General features: G+C 42.7%; 1 protein-coding gene across 8 annotated transcripts in view; it reads left to right on the top strand.

Annotated features, from left to right (window-relative positions):
- ehbp1l1b (EH domain binding protein 1-like 1b) overlaps positions 1 to 18,667 on the top strand; it is a 55,593-nt gene that overhangs the window by 5,264 nt on the left and 31,662 nt on the right. For 7 of the 8 annotated variants that reach the window (XM_036594488.1, XM_036594487.1, XM_036594486.1 and 4 more), the window contains exons 2-7: positions 6,914 to 6,971; positions 7,103 to 7,198; positions 8,071 to 8,124; positions 8,223 to 8,404; positions 9,445 to 9,575; positions 10,537 to 10,608. In XM_036594488.1, coding sequence (XP_036450381.1) covers positions 6,914 to 6,971; positions 7,103 to 7,198; positions 8,071 to 8,124; positions 8,223 to 8,404; positions 9,445 to 9,575; positions 10,537 to 10,608 — 593 coding nt within the window. The remainder of the gene's footprint in view (positions 1 to 6,913; positions 6,972 to 7,102; positions 7,199 to 8,070; positions 8,125 to 8,222; positions 8,405 to 9,444; positions 9,576 to 10,536; positions 10,609 to 18,667) is intronic. The other variant, XM_036594485.1, reaches the window with a different exon arrangement.

Here is an 18,667-nt window from a genome sequence, read left to right as displayed (position 1 = left end):
CTCTGAGTTTACTGTGGATCTCGCCAGTACTTGTACATCCCTGCACGTCTGATGACAGAGAGGATAATCAGTTCTGTCTTATTGAATTCAGTGCAGCTCAGTGTGTGAAATGTTGGATATTTATCAACGTGTTTATAGTCTTTGAAAGTATTTTTTAAACATGGTGCTACTTTATCTTTTCCAGTTTATCAGATGTCAGAAAAATATATATTGTGATGTATCGTGCATAAATATCATGATATTACATTTTCTCCATATCGCGCAGCTCTAATCCAGGATGTATTTGTCTGTGAACTTCGTAGTTTAACCAGCTGAGTCTGCATGACTGAGCTGAAGCTGATCTCGTTTAGAAGCAGAGAAGTGGTTCTTTACTGTGTTGATCCGATGTCACGTGCTGAGCTCCGAGTTTAGAACAGGACTTTCCGAGTAGGAATTCCCAGCTGAGGGGACGTTTTCTTTGTTTTTCCCAGTCGAAGGTGGTAAAATCCATGCAGTTTATGCAGTTATTACACACACTTTAAAAAGATGGTTCTTCAAGGGTTCTTAAGTGAAGACAGTGGTTCTATATAGAACCATGAACACCCAGAGAACCATTTGCCTGCTTAAATGGTTCTCTGCATGGTGAAATAGTTCTTCAGATTGACTGAGACGGTGTTGTGTGTGGTTCTATGGAACTCTTTTTAAAATGGTCATTTAAAGCACCATAAAGGGTTCTATTGTTGTGATGTCACGTTTGTAAAAATTGAAGAACCATAATAACACGTTCTCCAACAATCTGAAGAACCATTTCGCCATGCAGAGAACCAAAATTGCACCAAAAAGGGTTCTTCTACTGTTACAAACTTGACATGATACCCTTTTTGGTGCAATACAGAACCATTTCCAAAAAGGTTCTATATAGAACCGTATGCAACACATTCTCCATCAGTGTTACAGTGACTCTTTCAGTAAAGTGTCCTGCCTAGAGCTGCTGCTGCTGTTTAACATTCCTAACAAGTAACTGGAACACTGCTTAGACTAAGACTCACAGTCAGTGACGTATCTAGAACCTCCAGAAGGACTAGAGTGACGTTTTTTGTTTCCACCATTGTAAATCAAAGCGTGATTGGTTCACTTCCTAATTATGTTAGTAGTTAATCTAATGTGTAAGGCCTTCAGTCCAGCTCCTGAAGTCCTAACCGATGGGAGAGCAGCTCAGCTGAATCTACCCAGCTACCACAGAGAGAACCATCCTGATTGGACCATTTCCTTTTGGATGTTTCAAGGATTTAATTTAGGGCTTTGAAGTCCTGAGGGTTCCCCTGTGTGTTGGTTGTTTTTCTCTATAATTGGTCTAAACTTGATCCGTGCAGTTGTTCAGTGTTTTAGGGCTGCGTGATGAGGACAAAATACCAATACTGGAATATAATATTATTATTATTATTATTATTATTATTATTATTATGCTACATATTTCAGTTGTGATGCACTTTGCAGTACACTATAAACGCACTGGTGAATCCATATGATTATGTTTAAAGTCGTTCCTGCAATTTTTAACCAGAATCATTTCCTTTTGTCGGACCTACGGAAACTCATCTGGAGCTGTGATTGGTCAGGATGTCCACAGCACCCTGTGATTGGTTATTAGAGAGCTCATTTGCATAATGCAGCCTTCTGTCATATAACTGTTGGCAAAGAACAATATCAAAATAATAATGAATGAAAGGGAGATTGAGCAGCTCTACGTTGGTCTAAAGCTCTGACGATAATAAATGTGAGAAGAACACTGTGACAAAACTGATCACAGCACTGATGATTGATCATCGTATCGGGAGCCCTGAGGGCAGCAGGCAGTGGTAGAGTAGCAGTGATCTGCTCTCCAGACTGACGGGTTATTTTTAATTACACTCGTCAGCTGTGCTGGTTTAGCTGTGCGGTGACGCTGCTGTTGGTGGAGAGTAACCTGAGCTGAGCTTTCAGAGCAGCTCCACTGCTACAGAGACTCGGTCAGCACTGACGCACACAGATACACGACCACAGAGGAGCTTTCAGCCTTTTACAAATGTGTTTACAGTCAAAGACCGTCCTGCATAAGAGTGGGCGATATGAATTCATATTTATATCATGGTAACTTCTACTATTCAGACGATAACAATATGATATCACGATCAATAAAAGTGACAGTAATAATAACAAAACACTGCCAAAATGATTATTATTGTTATTACTAGGATTATTATTGTTGCTACCGTTGCTATTATTGTTGTTATTATTATTATTATTATTATTATTCAAAGTCAAATTTATTTATATAGTGCTTTTTAACCATTTGCATGCTTAAATCATTCTTTGCATGGTTCTATATAGCACCAAAAAGTGTTCTGCTATAGTTATGATGTTAAGCTTGTAATGGCTTGTTCTATATAGAACCATGTACAACACATTGTCCATCGATCTGAAGAGCCATTTAGCTTTAACTCAGAGTGAAACTCTCTGACCATTCAGGTCAGATTCACTTGATGGTGCACTGGTGTTGCACAATGTATGGAATGTTGAATGCAAATAATTTAGTACTGTAACTGTTCAAGAACCTCTAAAGTGACAAATAACGCCATAATAATAATAATACTAAGCTGTTAAATATGTGTGTTATTGTTGTGATCAAGAAGCAATTAAAATGACAAAAGATCATCCCAAACCTCAACACTCTTTAAGAGTGTGAAGATTTATGAATATGCACGATAATGCAAATTCTAAATACGCCCCTGCTTAATTGGTTTTCAAACCCCGCCCCTTCCCTCTCTGTAGCTGAGTGTGCTGGCGCTAGCTTAAAGGGGAAAATCCTCGATAGTTCAGTGTGTGAGATGTGAACAGAGAGATTCAGAGAGGTTTGGTGTGAAATGGTTCAGGTGTCTTTACAGTGGTGTTGATAGGAACCAGGGGTCGCCATGACTACAACACAGATATAGACATTTTATTTACTATCCAGAACCACCAGTGAACCTACACGAGTCTTCTGAGTCTATATGGAATGTTGATGATGGAAAATAGTGGAAAATCTGAAATAATAAGTTTTCTTTGGGGACTATTTTGCCTCACAGCGCCCTGCATGTATCCCTCCACCATGAATGGAGTTTAAGTTCTCTAAACTATCATAAAACAGTGTCTCAGTCATCAGGCAGTGAATTCATATCCATTTCATGTAGGAACTTTCTGTGAGGAGCTTTTAGAGGTGGACGTCTGGTTCCTATCACCACCACTGTGAACAGTTCTGATTCGATAAGTTTATCTAGAACAGAGCGTTTCACACCAAACCACTCTGAACCGCTCTTAACCGCTCTGAATGAATCTGTTCACATCTTAAATTTTAGAAATTTCTTGAATTTTTGAAAAATCTGTGGAGTTCCCCTGTAAAAGGCTAATAGCTTAGCTCAACGCACCACAGAGCAGGTTCGACTCTTCGGAGGTTGGATGTTTCTGTGGCTCCAGCAGCCTCTCGACCTCACCCTCTCAGAGCTCAGTATGCAGGACTGACCCTGCGCTGTGCTGCGTGAAGCTGTTGTGTGGAGCTTTGTTGTGTTTATTTATGAATATATATAATAAACAGTCAGGCGGACTCATATCTCCTCCTCTCTAACCCTTTTCAAGGTTCCTCCAGATTCGGCGTTTGGCTCTGATATGTGACTCATACAGTAACACTGAAAACCGTGACGGGAAACCAGAGGAAGTGGAAGATCAGGGCGGGATGTGAGATTAGACTCTGTACTGGTTTAAGGAGAACCTGCACAATTCCTTATTCTGTTAGATCAGAAACAACACGGCAAAACACTAGAGGGCGCCCACGAGCGAGTCCTCAATGAATGGGGTTGAAAGGAGCTAAACAGCTAAAAACAAAAAGCTATAAAAACATTACTGCTACTGAGCGCTGATTGGTCAGCATTACTGCTACTGAGTGCTGATTGGTCAGCATTATTGCTACTGAGTGCTGATTGGTCAGCATTACTGCTACTGAGAGCTGATTGGTCAGCATTATTGCTACTGAGTGCTGATTGGTCAGCATTACTGCTACTGAGTGCTGATTGGTTAGCATTACTGCTACTGAGCGCTGATTGGTCAGCATTACTGCTACTGAGTGCTGATTGGTCAGCATTATTGCTACTGAGTGCTGATTGGTCAGCATTACTGCTACTGAGAGCTGATTGGTCAGCATTATTGCTACTGAGTGCTGATTGGTCAGCATTACTGCTACTGAGAGCTGATTGGTCAGCATTACTGCTACTGAGTGCTGATTGGTTAGCATTACTGCTACTGAGCGCTGATTGGTTGGCATTGGTTGAGGTGTTGTTATAAAGTCCTGTGATTGGAGTTGAAAAGCGCTCAAATATCTAACAGCTAACACTTTTATACAAATAATCTCTATAATGAGGAGTTAATCATTAAAAAACACACTTTAAACATCTCAGTTCCTTAATTTAAACAGGCTAACGCTGTACTGACACTGTGTTTTACCCATAGATAGACATACATATGTATATATGGTTTATACTGTATGTGTATCTATGGTTTGACCTAACAAACTCAGATAGGCGTTAGCATTAGCTTATCTAAATCGTAGTTTTGTGACCTTATGCTTCTAGAAACAAAAGGTATAACCTTTAATATGTTATATTACTTTAAACACTATGTAGTTAATGTTATTCATTATATACAGTATCTGTTTTAAACAGTGCATTCTATGCTGGTCTAATCTGGTCTGTGCTGATTTGTGCTGGTCTAGTGCTGGTTTAGCAGATCAGCCATTATGGTCATTCTGGTTGATCACTAAAACACAACATATCATTGCTGATAAAACCTTGTATCTCCAAAATGACAACTTTACAGGAGAAGGAAAAAACCTACTTTACTTTTAATGGAAGTCAATGGAACCAGAATTTCTACCAAGTCATTTTGAGTCGTTTCTTTTGGTCCATTCATCATGAAATTTAAACACAATGTAGGCATTTTCAGATTATGTCAAAAACTGAAAAATGACAAAAACAGAGATACAAGGTTTTCTTCCGACAACAGCAATATGCTGGTTTTGCTGGTCTGTGCTGGTTTTTCTGGCAGGGTTGGGTTGTTAAGAACATGGTAAATGAGGCCATGTTTAAATGATTTACTTATTAGATTTATTTAATATTTAAAAGTGTTTTCATTAATAACAACATTGAATTTTTAAAAATCAGCACTTTTTATCGCCATCAAAATAAAATTCAAGTATTATGAAAACTCCACATGGCACTGTAGCCGTAATACTGACAGAATCCCGATGAGCTCAAAGTGTGAAAGTGTGAGGCAGCAGCTGCAGAAGTTTCTGCACCTCAGGAGCCCTGAGCCAAAAACAAACCCGGTCATGTGACCAGCCTGTTTCCTCCAATTCTTACTCTACAGGCCACAGTTTCTCAACCGCAGCCTGCAGCGCGTTTATATCCACTCGGCGCAGTTCGACTACTGACGCTGATTAACTGATAGACTTACAAATGAGTTTGAGAAACGGAAAACATTGGAACATCAAGAAAGTCTGAATCAACATCTGGAAGACGTTTATTGTCATTACATTTACAGACGAATGTTGACAGAGCCAAACAAAACAAGTGCCCTTACGAAAAAGGTACATTTCCCAAGTATACTTTATGATGTAAGTATACTAATATCAGTGTACCTGGAGCACTTGTAAGTGTGCTATTTCAGTACTTCCTGGGACTAAATTGGCCCATTGAGTTACATTAAAAGTAAAGTATAAACTAAATGGGCCAATTTAGTCCCAGGAAGTACTGAAATAGCATATATATATATATATACACACCAATCAGGCATAACATTCTGACCACCTCCTTGTTTCTACGCTCATTGTCCATTTTATCAGCTCCACTTACTATATAGGTGCACTTTGTAGTTCTACAGTTACAGACTGTAGTCCATCTGTTTCTCTGATACTTTGTTAGCCCCCTTTTACCCTGTTCTTCAGTGGTCAGGACCCCCATGGACCCTCACAGAGCAGGTACTATTTGGGTGGTGGATCATTCTCAGCACTGCAGTAACACTGACGTGGTGGTGGTGTGTTAGTGAGTGTTGTGCTGGTCTGAGTGGATCAGACACAGCAGTGCTGCTGGAGTTTTTAAACACCTCAGTGTCACTGCTGGACTGAGAAAAGTCCACCAACCAAAAATATCCAGCCAACAGCGTCCTGTGGGCAGCGTCCTGTGACCACTGATGAAGGACTAGAGGATGACCAACACAAACTGTGCAGCAGCAGATGAGCTACCGTCTCTGACTTTACATCTGCAAGGTGGACTGACAAGGTAGGAGTGTCTAATAGAGTGGACAGTGAGTGGACACAGTGTTTAAAAACTCCAGCAGCACTGCTGTGTCTGATCCACTCGTACCAGCACAACGCACACTAACACACCACCACCACGTCAGTGTTACTGCAGTGCTGAGAATGATCCACCACCCAAATAGAAATGGACTACAGTCTGTAACTGTAGAACTACAGAGTGAAACTATATGGTCAGTGGAGCTGATAAAGTGGACAGTGAGTGGCTGGTTGGTGTATAAGGGAGAACTATTTGTTTAACAAACACCAGTTAAAACTCATGAATCAAGTTCAGATGACGAGAAGTGAAAAGCACACATTTAATTCCTGCAGTCTATGACTGCGGTCAGCGTTTAGTGTGTATGACCGTGTTAGGGTCTTTGTTTTTAACTGTACAGAGCTGCTGCCTTTCTCCAGTCTGAGTTTAGTTTTCAGGGTCCACCACTAACATTAATGTGTTCAGGCTGTTCACTTTGCTTCTTTGTTTAATTTTCAAAGCTGTTGTATAAAAGCAGTAAAGCACCTGAAATGTACTGTGTTTATTTTGTCCAGTAAAGAGTTTTTAATGTTCTGCAGGCATCCAGACAAGCTGAGAGTGGTGTGGACGAGGAGGAACAGACGCATCTGCTCAAAGGTAACGTCTACAGCTTCATAACTCACTGTGGATTTATTACTGAGCTCCTCTGAGTGTTGCTATTATACTTATCTGCAGTACTGAGTGTACATGCTGTCTGTTAATGACGCTGTTTTTCATTTGTGTTGTAGCTGCACGGTTGGCAGCCGGGCATTAAAAACCCCTACAGAGGGATGGTGGTGTGGCCAGTGCCCGAAAACGTGGACATCACAGTTACACTCTTCAAGGTGAAGCATCGTTACTGTTAACAGTGGTCATTTGTTTTGAATCGGACTAATATAAACTAGAGCTGCAACTATCAACTACCAGTACCAATCTGTCATTATAGATGTCTCATCGCCCCCTACACTTCCTGTAGTGTATTACAGTCTGTCAGAGTTACTGTGTGAATCATATGAACATTATAGAGGCTTTTTAAATGAAACAGTAGAAGCCATATCGCCCCCTACACTTCCTGTAGTGTATTACAGTCTGTCAGAGTGACTGTGTGATCATATCAACATTATAGAGCTTTTTAAATGAAACAATAGAAGCCATATCGCCCCCTACACTTCCTGTAGTGTATTACAGTCTGTCAGAATGACTGTGAAGATCATATGAACATTATAGAGGCTTTTTAAATGAAACAGTAGAAGCCATATCGCCCCCTACACTTCCTGTAGTGTATTACAGTCTGTCAGAATGACTGTGTGGATCATATGAACATTATAGAGGCTTTTTAAATGAAACAGTAGAAGCCATATCGCCCCCTACACTTCCTGTAGTGTATTACAGTCTGTCAGAGTGACTGTGTGGATCATATGAATATTATAAAGCGTTTTTGTTATTAAGTAAACAATGCATTTTTTACCTTATTTTTACCTACGTTGCCCAAAGTTGGTGAAATTTATTATTTTTGTTGTGCATATTTATATTTCCAGATAAATCTGCTGCAGATTGAAGTGCAAACACTATGACCTGAACTGTGCCTGCATGTGCTTATTGATAATTTTTTACTGCTAAAATATCTCCTACTTATTCTGCTTAGAATATGTCTCCTTTATCAAGTCCTTCAATTTATTAAATTAGTAAAACGGTTTGTTGCCTTTTTGTTGGTAAGGATCCTCATGCAGAGGAGTTTGAGGACAAAGACTGGACATTCATCATTGAAAATGTGAGTATGTTTACGTTTATCTCCTTAATTAATTAGAAAAGCATTAATATTATCTTACATGTGAAATGCTCGTTTCCGTGGTGGTTGTGGATCTGCAGGAGACGGCGAAGGGTCACCGGAAGGTTCTGGCGTCCGTGGATGTGAACCTGAAGAAGTTTGCGAGTGCGACGGTGACGCAGACGGACCTGAGCCTGCGGATGAAGCCGCTGTCGGTGAAGGTCGTGGAGGCCACGCTCAAACTGTCTCTGTCCTGCGTCTTCCTCAAAGAGGGGAAAGCAACGTGAGTCGTGACTAGTGGAACCGCAGACCCGCAGAGGCTCGGAGTTTCAGAGTCTTACTGCAGGGGTGCTTTTTTCCCCTGGAGGCCAGAGAGTAACTGTGATGGGCCAGTCAGTTTATAAATACAGAAAGTAGGCGAGATGCGATTTAATGGCCTTTTTTGGTGGTTTTGCACGTGACTTATTAGCTACGTTAGCCTCATAGCTCCAGATACCAAACAAGAATCAGTAACAGAAATAGAGTCGTGCATCTTATTACACACTGTACACTGTGATGTACATAACCTCCGTATATCCCATATCAGTGTTATTACAGTTGTGAAATTTTCATTAGTTTTTATTTTTATGTAGTTTTTCATTTTGGTTTTTAATTCCAGTTTAATTTCAGTCAGTTTTAAGCTTAGTTTTGTTTTCATTTTCTGGAAAGTAACAGTTTTAGTTTGGTTTTTATTTCATTTCAGTTTTTGTGTTTAGTATGATGTGAGTGCTGTAACAGCAGGTCTGATTAAAGCAGTATAAAATGAACACAGCAGTCGACTGAGCTCAGCTCAGCTCCAGCTTTCCTCAAAGACAAACACAGAGACACACCTCTAAACTCTCTTTTACACACTGCGAACACTAAAACGGTAGATATTTTAAATTTGATTTAGTTTTTGTGTTTTTTTATTTTTATTAGAGTTAATAGTTTTAGTGAACTGTAATAACCGTGTCCCAAACCGTAATCCTACTGAATAAGAACCTTTTCCACTTTACTGTAGTCAGTGCACTCACTTTAACTTACTGCAGTGTACATAATTTATTAATGTACTTACATTTATATTAGCTGCAGAGAATCTGATTTTGATGCTGAGCAATTTCAATAACTTTGTAAACGTATCTATTTACTCTGTAAATCAGTTTTCAATACTATCAGTCACAAACGAGTGGAGACTCCACAGCCAAAGTGTCTGTAAGTAGAAGAGGAGATTTTATTATGAACTGAAATTTGTTTTGTCTTATTTTAAGTTTTTTGTGATTTTTCTGACCGTGCGTGTGTGTTTAGTGATGAGGACATGCAGAGTGTGGCAAGTCTGATGAGCGTGAAGCCGCTGGACATCGGGAACCTGGACGATTTTAACGAGAGCGATGAGGAGGAGGATAAACGGTCCAGCACCGGAGCCTCAATCAGCGCCGGTACACACTCACACTCCGCTCACTCATCTGAACTTACCTCCTCTCCTCCCTCCATCTCTTCTCTGCTGCTGGTGTCAGTTTAAAGCGATAGTTCAGCCAAAAAGCAAATGTCTGAAGTTTGCTTCTTTAGTTTCAGCACTGGAGCTACGAGGCTAATGTAGCTAACAAGTAATGGGAGCTTATAGCCCACCAATTAGCCTCAGGTGTCTTAGTGAAGTTGGTTTCCCTGTTTACCAGATTCTTGTTGGAACTTTTTGTTCCACCTTAAATGGTACAGCAGTTACATTCTGGCTTGAGGTACCAGAAGGAGCTGCTGCACCATTTAAGGTGGAACAGAAAATTGGAAGATTCTTTTATAGATAACAGTGCTAACTGGTTGCATATAAGCTTTGCACTGTTAGCCTGGTGTGTTAGGAATGAGTGATTTAGCCCACCAGTTAGCACCATGCTAATTGGTGGGCTATAAGCTTCCTTTACTTGTTAGCTACCTTAGCCTTGTAGCTCCACTGCTAACACTAAAGAAGCAACCATTAGACACCAAACATGTCCTGGCTAATCGACTTTATTAGTGCTAAGTGGGGAGAAAGTGGATGAATCTTAACTATCACTTTAGGACATCTGGGCCACGCCTTTCATTTTCAGGAGCCAATCAGAATGTGGCATGTTTGAGCATGTGCCTGTACATTCTTTATCACTGGGTTTTCCTTTTTTCCATATTAACCCATTCATCACATCATTCATTCATTCATTAATGCTTACTCCATCTTTCTCTCCTCCACTTTCTCTCTCTCTCTCTTTTTCTCTCTCTCTCTCTCTCTCTCTCTCTCTTTCTCTCTCTCTTTCTCTTTCTCTCTCTCTCTCTCTCTCTCTCTCTCTCTCTATCTCTCTCTTTCTCTCTCTCTTTCTCTCTCTCTCTCTCTCTCTCTCTCTCTCTCTCTCTCTCTCTCTCTCTCCTGGTCAGCTCCCTCTGCTCCTGAGCGGTCAGCATGCAGCATGGAAAAAAGACCGTCAATAAAGAGTCCACCTGCTTTAGGTACTCAGTCTCTCTCTCTCTTCATCATTCATCTCCATCGATCTCTTCCATCAAAACAGCTTTTCCGAGTCACTTACCGAGTCAGAACTGTTCACAGTGGTGGTGATAGGAACCAGACGTCCATCTCTAAAAGCTCCCTCACAGAAAGTTACTACATGAAATGGTTATGAATTCACTGCCTGATGACCGAGACACTGTTTTATGATAGTTTCGAGAAGATTTTGGTACTAAAGTGTATTTTCAAACATTTTTTTAAGCTGTGTCTGTGTCTATAAAGCTGAATCATAACTGTTCATGATTATAGGATTATAAAGCACAGTCGCACCCAGTGGTGTCATTATAGCATAAAAAATTAAGTTTTTATAAATGATAATGCTCCACATCCGGGCAAAGGAACCTGCATCAGTTATCATCTGATTTTTACGTAATGACAATAACATACAAAGCAATAACATTCAGCATTTCATTAATAAGGTCAAACTGAAAAGTGCAAAAGATTAGTATTTGAAACAGAACAAATTAGATGCTACAGACATCCAGTTAGCAGTGCTAATGAGTACCAGGGCTGTACAGGGACATTTTGGGGGTGCATGAATGAGAATTAAATTAATTTAATTTACAGCATATTACAAGGGCTTTGTAACCAAACGTAGTGTTGAGGTTTTCACAAAGCAGCCACAAATACTAGACTTCCTGCCTGAGCAGGGATTTGAACCCAGTTGTCAGTGTACAGCTGTGATGTTGTCTGTGTCCTAATGTGCTCACTGATATAGACCATTGATTCATAACCAACTATAATTTAAAAGCTCCACAAGGTGTTGCATAAATCTGTTTTTAAAAAATAATAAACTTAAAAGATTATTGGTGCTGCATCGACGGGATTTCCAGCGCTGTGATGGTCAGGCTGGAATTACTGAAGAGGAAATCTCCACGGGTGGCTGGTACTGCACCAGAGGGGGAACTCAAGAGCTATGAAGTTCATGGAATCTGACCCAATCCGCAAACTCTATTCACATGAACCTTGCTGAAACATGTCTTATAGGGTTCTATATGTGCCTATTAGCTTTAGCAAGGGCATAACACTGATCAAGCCAGCCAGTAAAACGACATTAGACAAGGTCTCCCTCTGTTTCCTTAATTCTGTGGGTGTGGTGTGATTTCCCTGTTTATGTTGGCAGTGTTACGCACTGTTTTGTGGTTTAGATGAAGCAGATCAGCTGAGTTTGTTTATAGTTTCATTTGAGCCTTTTGAGGAACTTCTGCACTGTCTTTTATTTTGCTTTATTAGTTTCTGTCTGTTCTTATTCTCTGAAATCTATTTTCTGCTCAGTGTTTCCTGCATTATTTTTCTTACTGCACCTTTTTCTTTCTGTTGTTCACTTCCTCTCTATTCCTTTTTTGCTTTTCTTTCTCTTTCTTCTCCAGGCAAAATTTCTGACCCGCCCCTTCAGACTCGTCCTCCTTTACCCCCTCCGCCCAGTCCATCCCTCCATCCAGCACCCTCTCCCACCACCCGCTCTAAACCTCCCCGCCCTCCAGCCCCACAGGGGGCACCCTCGCCCTCCCGCTCAACACCCACAAATCCTCCAGCCCCCCAGGGGGCACCCTTGCCCTCCTGCTCAACAACCACAAATCCTCCAGCCCCCCAGGGGGCACCCTTGCCCTCCTGCTCTACACCCACCAGTCCTCCAGCCCCCCAAGGGGTACCCTCACCCTCCCGCTCCACACTCACCAGTCCTCCAGCCCCACAGGGGGCACCCTCACCCTCTTGCTCTACACCCACCAGTCCTCCAGCCCCCCAAGGGGTACCGTCACCCTCCAGCTCCACACTCGCCAGTCCTCCAGACCTGCAGGAGGTGTCATCACCCTCCCGCTCCACACTCACCAGTCCTCCAGCCCCCCAGGGGGCACCCTCGCCCTCCCGCTCCACACTCACCAGTCCTCCAGCCCCCCAGGGGGCACCCTTGCCCTCCCGCTCCACACTCGCCAGTCCTCCAGACCTGCAGGAGACGGCCTCACCCTCCCGCTCCACACTCACCAGTCTTCCAGCCCCCCAGGGGGCACCCTCGCCCTCCCGCTCCACACTCACCAGTCCTCCAGCCCCACAGGAGGTGTTCTCACCCTCCCGCTCTACACCCACGAGTACTCCAGTCCCACAGGGGGCGCCTTTCCCCTTATATTCCACACATACCAATCCTCTAGACCTGCAGGGTGCACCCTTCCTCTCCGGTTATACACCCAACAATTCTCCGGCCCTGCAGGGGGCACCATCCTCTTCGTGTTCCACACTTACAAACCCTCTAGACCTGCACAGGGTGCGTACCCCTTCCCGCAGCAAACCTCCACATCTTCTAGCCCTGCAGGGAGAGCCACTGAGCCCCCAGATACCCAGCCCTCCCCCAGCACTGCCCAGAATATTCCAACCCTCACCTGGATCAGGTATTACACTACTTTCTCACACTGTGCTTATTCTCACACGCTCTGTCTGGAATCGCTTCCTACAGGAGAGGAACCGTTCATATTGAATTACTATTCGTTTAACCAAAGGGACTATTTCAGTTATACATCACTTAAAGCCCCAAAGAACCTGAGCTCAAGTTTCTCTGATAAGAACACAATGTAAATATATACCGTGAAGAATGTTCTAATGCCCGATGCCAAATGTGGCTCTAATCTTGGAGAAGTGTTTGTGTACACTCACCAATCACAGGGCTGATGTAGTTTGTCCCGCCCACACAGCTTTAACCAACCCATGTTTGGTCTCTCTGTGTTCGAATCAGAGAAACATACAGAGATAAAGCTGACCACCAAGCGAAAGCTAATCATATAGTCGGTATAGTGTAGTGGGTAAAACCTCAACTCTCTACGCTGTAGACTGGGGTTCAGTCCCCCGCCTGGGTAAACACCTACACCTAACCCCGCCTGGGTAAACACCTACACTATACCAATAAGAGTCCTAACACCACCTTCACCTACCTGTGTAAAATGATCAGATTGTAAGTCGCTGTGGATAAAAGCGTCTGCCAAATGCTGTAAATGTTACCAAGCCAAGTAAGTGAAAGCCAACCACCAATGAGGTGAGATCTTTTCGTTGAAACTGCAGGATGTTTAATACAAGACTCAGTTTCAGTATCACAGACTTTTTAAATATTTTACACTGTGTTTGTGAAACAGCTGTTTTATGACTGTACAAGAAGACGAGGTATGAATACAGTATGATAGCGGAACATTTTGCTAAGCTAATATAACTACAGAGCCGATGGCTCAGTGTCGGCGCCGCATCGTGAGATGTGTGACAGTGACAGCAACACTTAATTCATCATTCAGATGATCAATACACTGTCAAATATAACTGGATATGGGGCGCACACTATCTTATACATCCTGTAAGGAGTATCACCTGTGCTTCTTTCTTGAAATTTTGGCTCCGACCACTCTCCCTCGCTATTACAGTGTCAGCACTGTAGTAGTTTGGTTTGAATTTCCAATGATATAAATTTCAGCTGTTTCATTCTCCAGTCTGTTCTCTGTACAGAGAGACGGTGTAGTTTAACAGTCTGTAAGTGATCCGTCCCAAAACACAGTGAGACTCATGTTCTTCCACTGACTCATGATGATGATGATGTGGTGCCTCATAAAAACACATCATCGCTTTTTCCTTTCCGCCCTGTGGAGTCATACGGCTTCCTGTAGAGGGATGATGTGCTCAGACTTGTTGTTGTGCAGAATGTCAGGAATCTCACTTAAACATGTAGAGCAGACTGAGCCTTAGCGGTTTAATACAGTTCTCTCAGTGTTCTCTCACTACATTACCCAGCATGCATCATGCAGAGATATCATACAACCACTGTGAATCCCTACAGTGCTCAACAAACACTGACTGCTAGACTTGCGAGCCAAATTTCTGTTTATCATCAGAGATTGTGGTGCATTTTGTTGCTGAGAAGCACCTACTTTGACAGGAAGGGGCCGTTGGACTGACATACAGAACAGCCAATCACAGACTGCTGTTCTTATGTGCCATGTAGGAGGGGTGGGGTTCAAAACAGGGCTGCAACCGTTTCGGTAGTGACGATGAACGTGGGGCAGCATTTTTTATTTGAAACTTAAACTCATGATGAATCTAAATATTTCAACTTTACTTTCGAGGAAAAAAACGCTTAAAATACAAAAATGTAAGTAATATTTTTCTGATCTAGTGTAAATTTAGGGGTTGTGTTTGGGACAGACTTCTAATAGAAAGTACTCTATAAATTATGATTTTGTATATATTTAGCTTGTTGCTGTCTCTGTTTGGGTTTAAATAGATCAGAACATAATCCTTGTAAATATCTAAGATCTGAATACTTCATTGTCAGATTAAGATCTGAATTCTTCATTGTTTTAGAAGGTCTCTGTTCCCTTTCACCTTCAGCGTACACCATCAGAAGGGAGTTTTCCCACAAGAGCAGGAAACTTCACCCTAGAGGCTGCGAGACAGTTAGCTTAGTAGGCAGTTTGGCAAATTTTTCAGTTTTGGCTGGGCTGTCCCTTTAAGTGCTGCTAAAGGTGGTGGTCCTACAGCTCCTTTAAGTTTCTGAAGGACGTCTGTGTGAAGCTCCTCTCTTCCTCTCCGCTCTCTGCAGTTCCTGTCTCTTTCCAGCGGAGGTTTTCTGGACCTGAAGCTCCGGACGCTCCAGTGACCTCTGACCTCCCGCTGCTGCGGCGCTCTGAGTCCGCTCCCTCTAAACCTGCCGCCCCTGTCCTCTCTAACTCGCCTCCCTCCGACTCACTGAAAGGTGCTGATGGTTTTGGGCTAAAAGTGATACTAAAAATAAAATCCCCCCAACAAGTGTGGTCGTTTGGTGTTAGCTTCTTTAGCTTAGCGCTATGAGACTATTGTAGCTAACAGTGGAAGCTAATAACCCACCAATTAGCCTAAATCATTATTTGTTTCTAACTTTATTCAAACTTCTAACTTTATTCATCAGTTGCCTCTGGCTTTATTCAGACTTTCCGTTCCACCTTAAATGTGTCAGCAGTTACACTGGCCTCTTTTCCGCTGCGGAAACGGTTCTGAGCGTGAAGGATCCGTTTCAGGAGCTTTTCCACACAGACACGGTTCGACATGGAGCGCTTAAAACAGGCTAATCATGTTGCTCAGCAACACGGATGGCAAATAAATGAAACCAGTTCATGATTTTAAATCCACCATTCAGTCTGACTCCAGTTTCTAACAGTGCTGATAACCAGGAGAACAATGTTGGCTGGTTTGTATTAGCTTAGCTAGCATGCTGCCAGCTCTGCTCACCACAGAACAGGCTCAGTTCTGACTAACAAAACCTTTACTAGCGCACTTTTAAACAATAAAGACTCAGACCTGAGGAAGCAAAGTCGAGTGGCCGAAATTAAACTTGTGAGTTTGGAGCTTTACCTTCCTAGCTAAGCGAATGCTAGCTGGCTCCTCTCTCCTAGCTAACTTAGCTTAGCTGAAGAGGTCCAAACAGCCCGGTCCAGTTTCGATGTGACTAAAAGTCTAGACGATAACCTACAACAGCGGGAGCAGAATGGACTGATTGGAGTGATAGAGAGCTGAATGTAGCTGCTGCACCATTTAAGGTGGGATGGGAAATTCACATAAGAGCCTGGCAAATGGGGAGCAATCTATGCTAATGACAGTTAGCAGCATGCTAATTGGTGGGGTATTAGCATCCATTACTTATTAGCTATGTTAGCCTCGTAGCTTCAGTGCTAAGTTAAAGAAGCTGACTTTAGGCGCCATGATTGACTGTATTTGTAGAAAGCTGGGGAATCTTATTTTTCACTGAACCATCACTTTAAGGATCTGCTAATGAGGCTAATGAGCTCTTTAATAAAAGCAGAAATGAAATTTCACTGTAGTTTTCTGAGGCCTGATTTCCTCCCTTCTTTTCTGTTCATCCCTCTCTTTCTCTCTCTCTCTGTGTTGTCTCAGATTTCTGTGCTGCTCCTCGTCTTAATGTTTTTAAGCCCAAGATCATTCAGGACTATGTCTCTCCCTCTCCTGTTCCTTTCTATGAGCCTCGCTCGCTCTCTCCCTCCGACACGTTAAAGCGCCCGTCCGCCCCGGTCTCAGGTACGCCGGCACACAGAGGAACGAAAAACAAGATCACTCGGATTTGTTTACACTGTGGGTCAGAAGTCTGGGGACATCTTTAACTTTCTTTGGAAATTTTCAGAGTAATGATTTTCGCTGTTGTTTTTTTAAATACATAAAGCCATAAAATTCTCTTTAAGTTGTTGAAAAAGATTCCGGCTTGTATTTAAAAGCTATTTGAAAAGCTAGATGTCCCCAAACATTTGACAGGCAGTGTGTTTGCAGTGAGTGGTTGCCTGCAGTGTGATTTTAAAGGGCCCATATCACAGAAAACTGAAATTTTCTCAAATAAAACTGTTTGATTTGAGCATTTAAACAAGTTTCAAAGTATATCTTTACTCCACAGTCCATCCAGTCCGTATGTAGAAACTGAACTGCCTTTTTTAAATTCATTGTTTTGGTGATGTCACAATCCACCTACTTCACCCTACAGCAGTTTAGCTCCACCATTCAGCTACGGCAGTTTAGCTCCACCCATTCAGCCTACAGCAGTTTAGCCCCACCATTCAGTCTACAGCAGTTTAGCTCCACCATTCAGCTACGGCAGTTTAGCTCCACCCATTCAGCCTACAGCAGTTTAGCTCCACCCATTCAGCCTACAGCAGTTTAGCCCCACCCATTCGGCCTACAGCAGTTTAGCCCCACCCATTCAGTCTACAGCAGTTTAGCTCCACCATTCAGTCTACAGCAGTTTAGCTCCACCATTCAGTCTACAGCAGTTTAGCTCCACCATTCAGCTACAGCAGTTTAGCTCCACCACTCAGTCTACAGCAGTTTAGCTCCACCCATTCAGCTGCAGCAGTTTAGCTCCATCATTCAGTCTACAGCAGTTTAGCTCCACCCATTCAGCTACAGCAGTTTAGCTCCACCATTCAGTCTACAGCAGTTTAGCCCCACCATTCAGTCTACAGCAGTTTAGCCCCACCATTCAGCTACAGCAGTTTAGCTCCACCCATTCAGCTACGGCAGTTTAGCTCCACCATTCAGCTACAGCAGTTTAGCCCCACCCATTCAGCTACAGCAGTTTAGCCCCACCCATTCAGCTACAGCAGTTTAGCTCCACCATTCAGCTACAGCAGTTTAGCCCCACCATTCAGTCTACAGCAGTTTAGCCCCACCCATTCAGTCTACAGCAGTTTAGCTCCACCCATTCACATTAAAGCTATGAGTGTTTCAGACCTGATTGCTTTTTAAAAGAGGTACAATACAGGACAGCCAATCAGAACAGAGCTCATTTACATATATCAGTCTATAAAGAGTTTATAAAATAATCATGAAATGAATTATGACTGTTTTGGTTCATTAAACCTCATAAACGTTGTAATACAGGAGAATCAGTGATATGGGCCCTTTAATGAGCTCCTTTGTTGCTGAGCTGCTTTTCTCAGTGAGATTTTGGTGAAAACTTTTCACTAGAAATGATTTTATCTCTTCATTTCAGTGTCCCTTCAGCAGAGTGACCACAGCCCCCCTGCTAACCACGCCTCCTCCCGCCACTCCCTCAGTGACTCTGTGACCCCTGTGCCTTTGCTAATTAGCCCTGATCTGGAAGCTCTGTCTGACCCACCCCATCTAACTCAGGCTCCGCCCCCTGTCCCCCCACCCTCACTTTCCCCTGTTCCTGTTTCGTCGCCCCCAATTCAGCCCCAAACTGCTTCCCCGTCCCAGCCCGACAGGGCTAGTGCTGTAAAAGCTGCTCCAGCGCCCCCTGCTGTTCATTCTGCTCTGTCTGCTCTGTCCAGCCCTGCGCTGCTTCCCTCCACACTGACAGGTACACTGCCCACCTTTAATTACCCTCTCCAGGCTCCGCCCACAGATCTGCTCTTCCATAGCTACTGTAGTGAGGTAGCTACAGATCGCTGTTAGAAATCCCAAGAGCCTCATTAAAATACGAATCAGACAGACTCTACATGTTGAAGTTGACCTGTTCTGAAATATAATAAA

The sequence above is a fragment of the Colossoma macropomum genome, unplaced genomic scaffold (assembly GCF_904425465.1).
Source record: "Colossoma macropomum unplaced genomic scaffold, Colossoma_macropomum, whole genome shotgun sequence".
NCBI classification, from domain to species: domain Eukaryota; kingdom Metazoa; phylum Chordata; class Actinopteri; order Characiformes; family Serrasalmidae; genus Colossoma; species Colossoma macropomum.
Note: the sequence above shows the minus strand (reverse complement) of the source record. Positions and strands in the feature narration are given on the sequence as shown.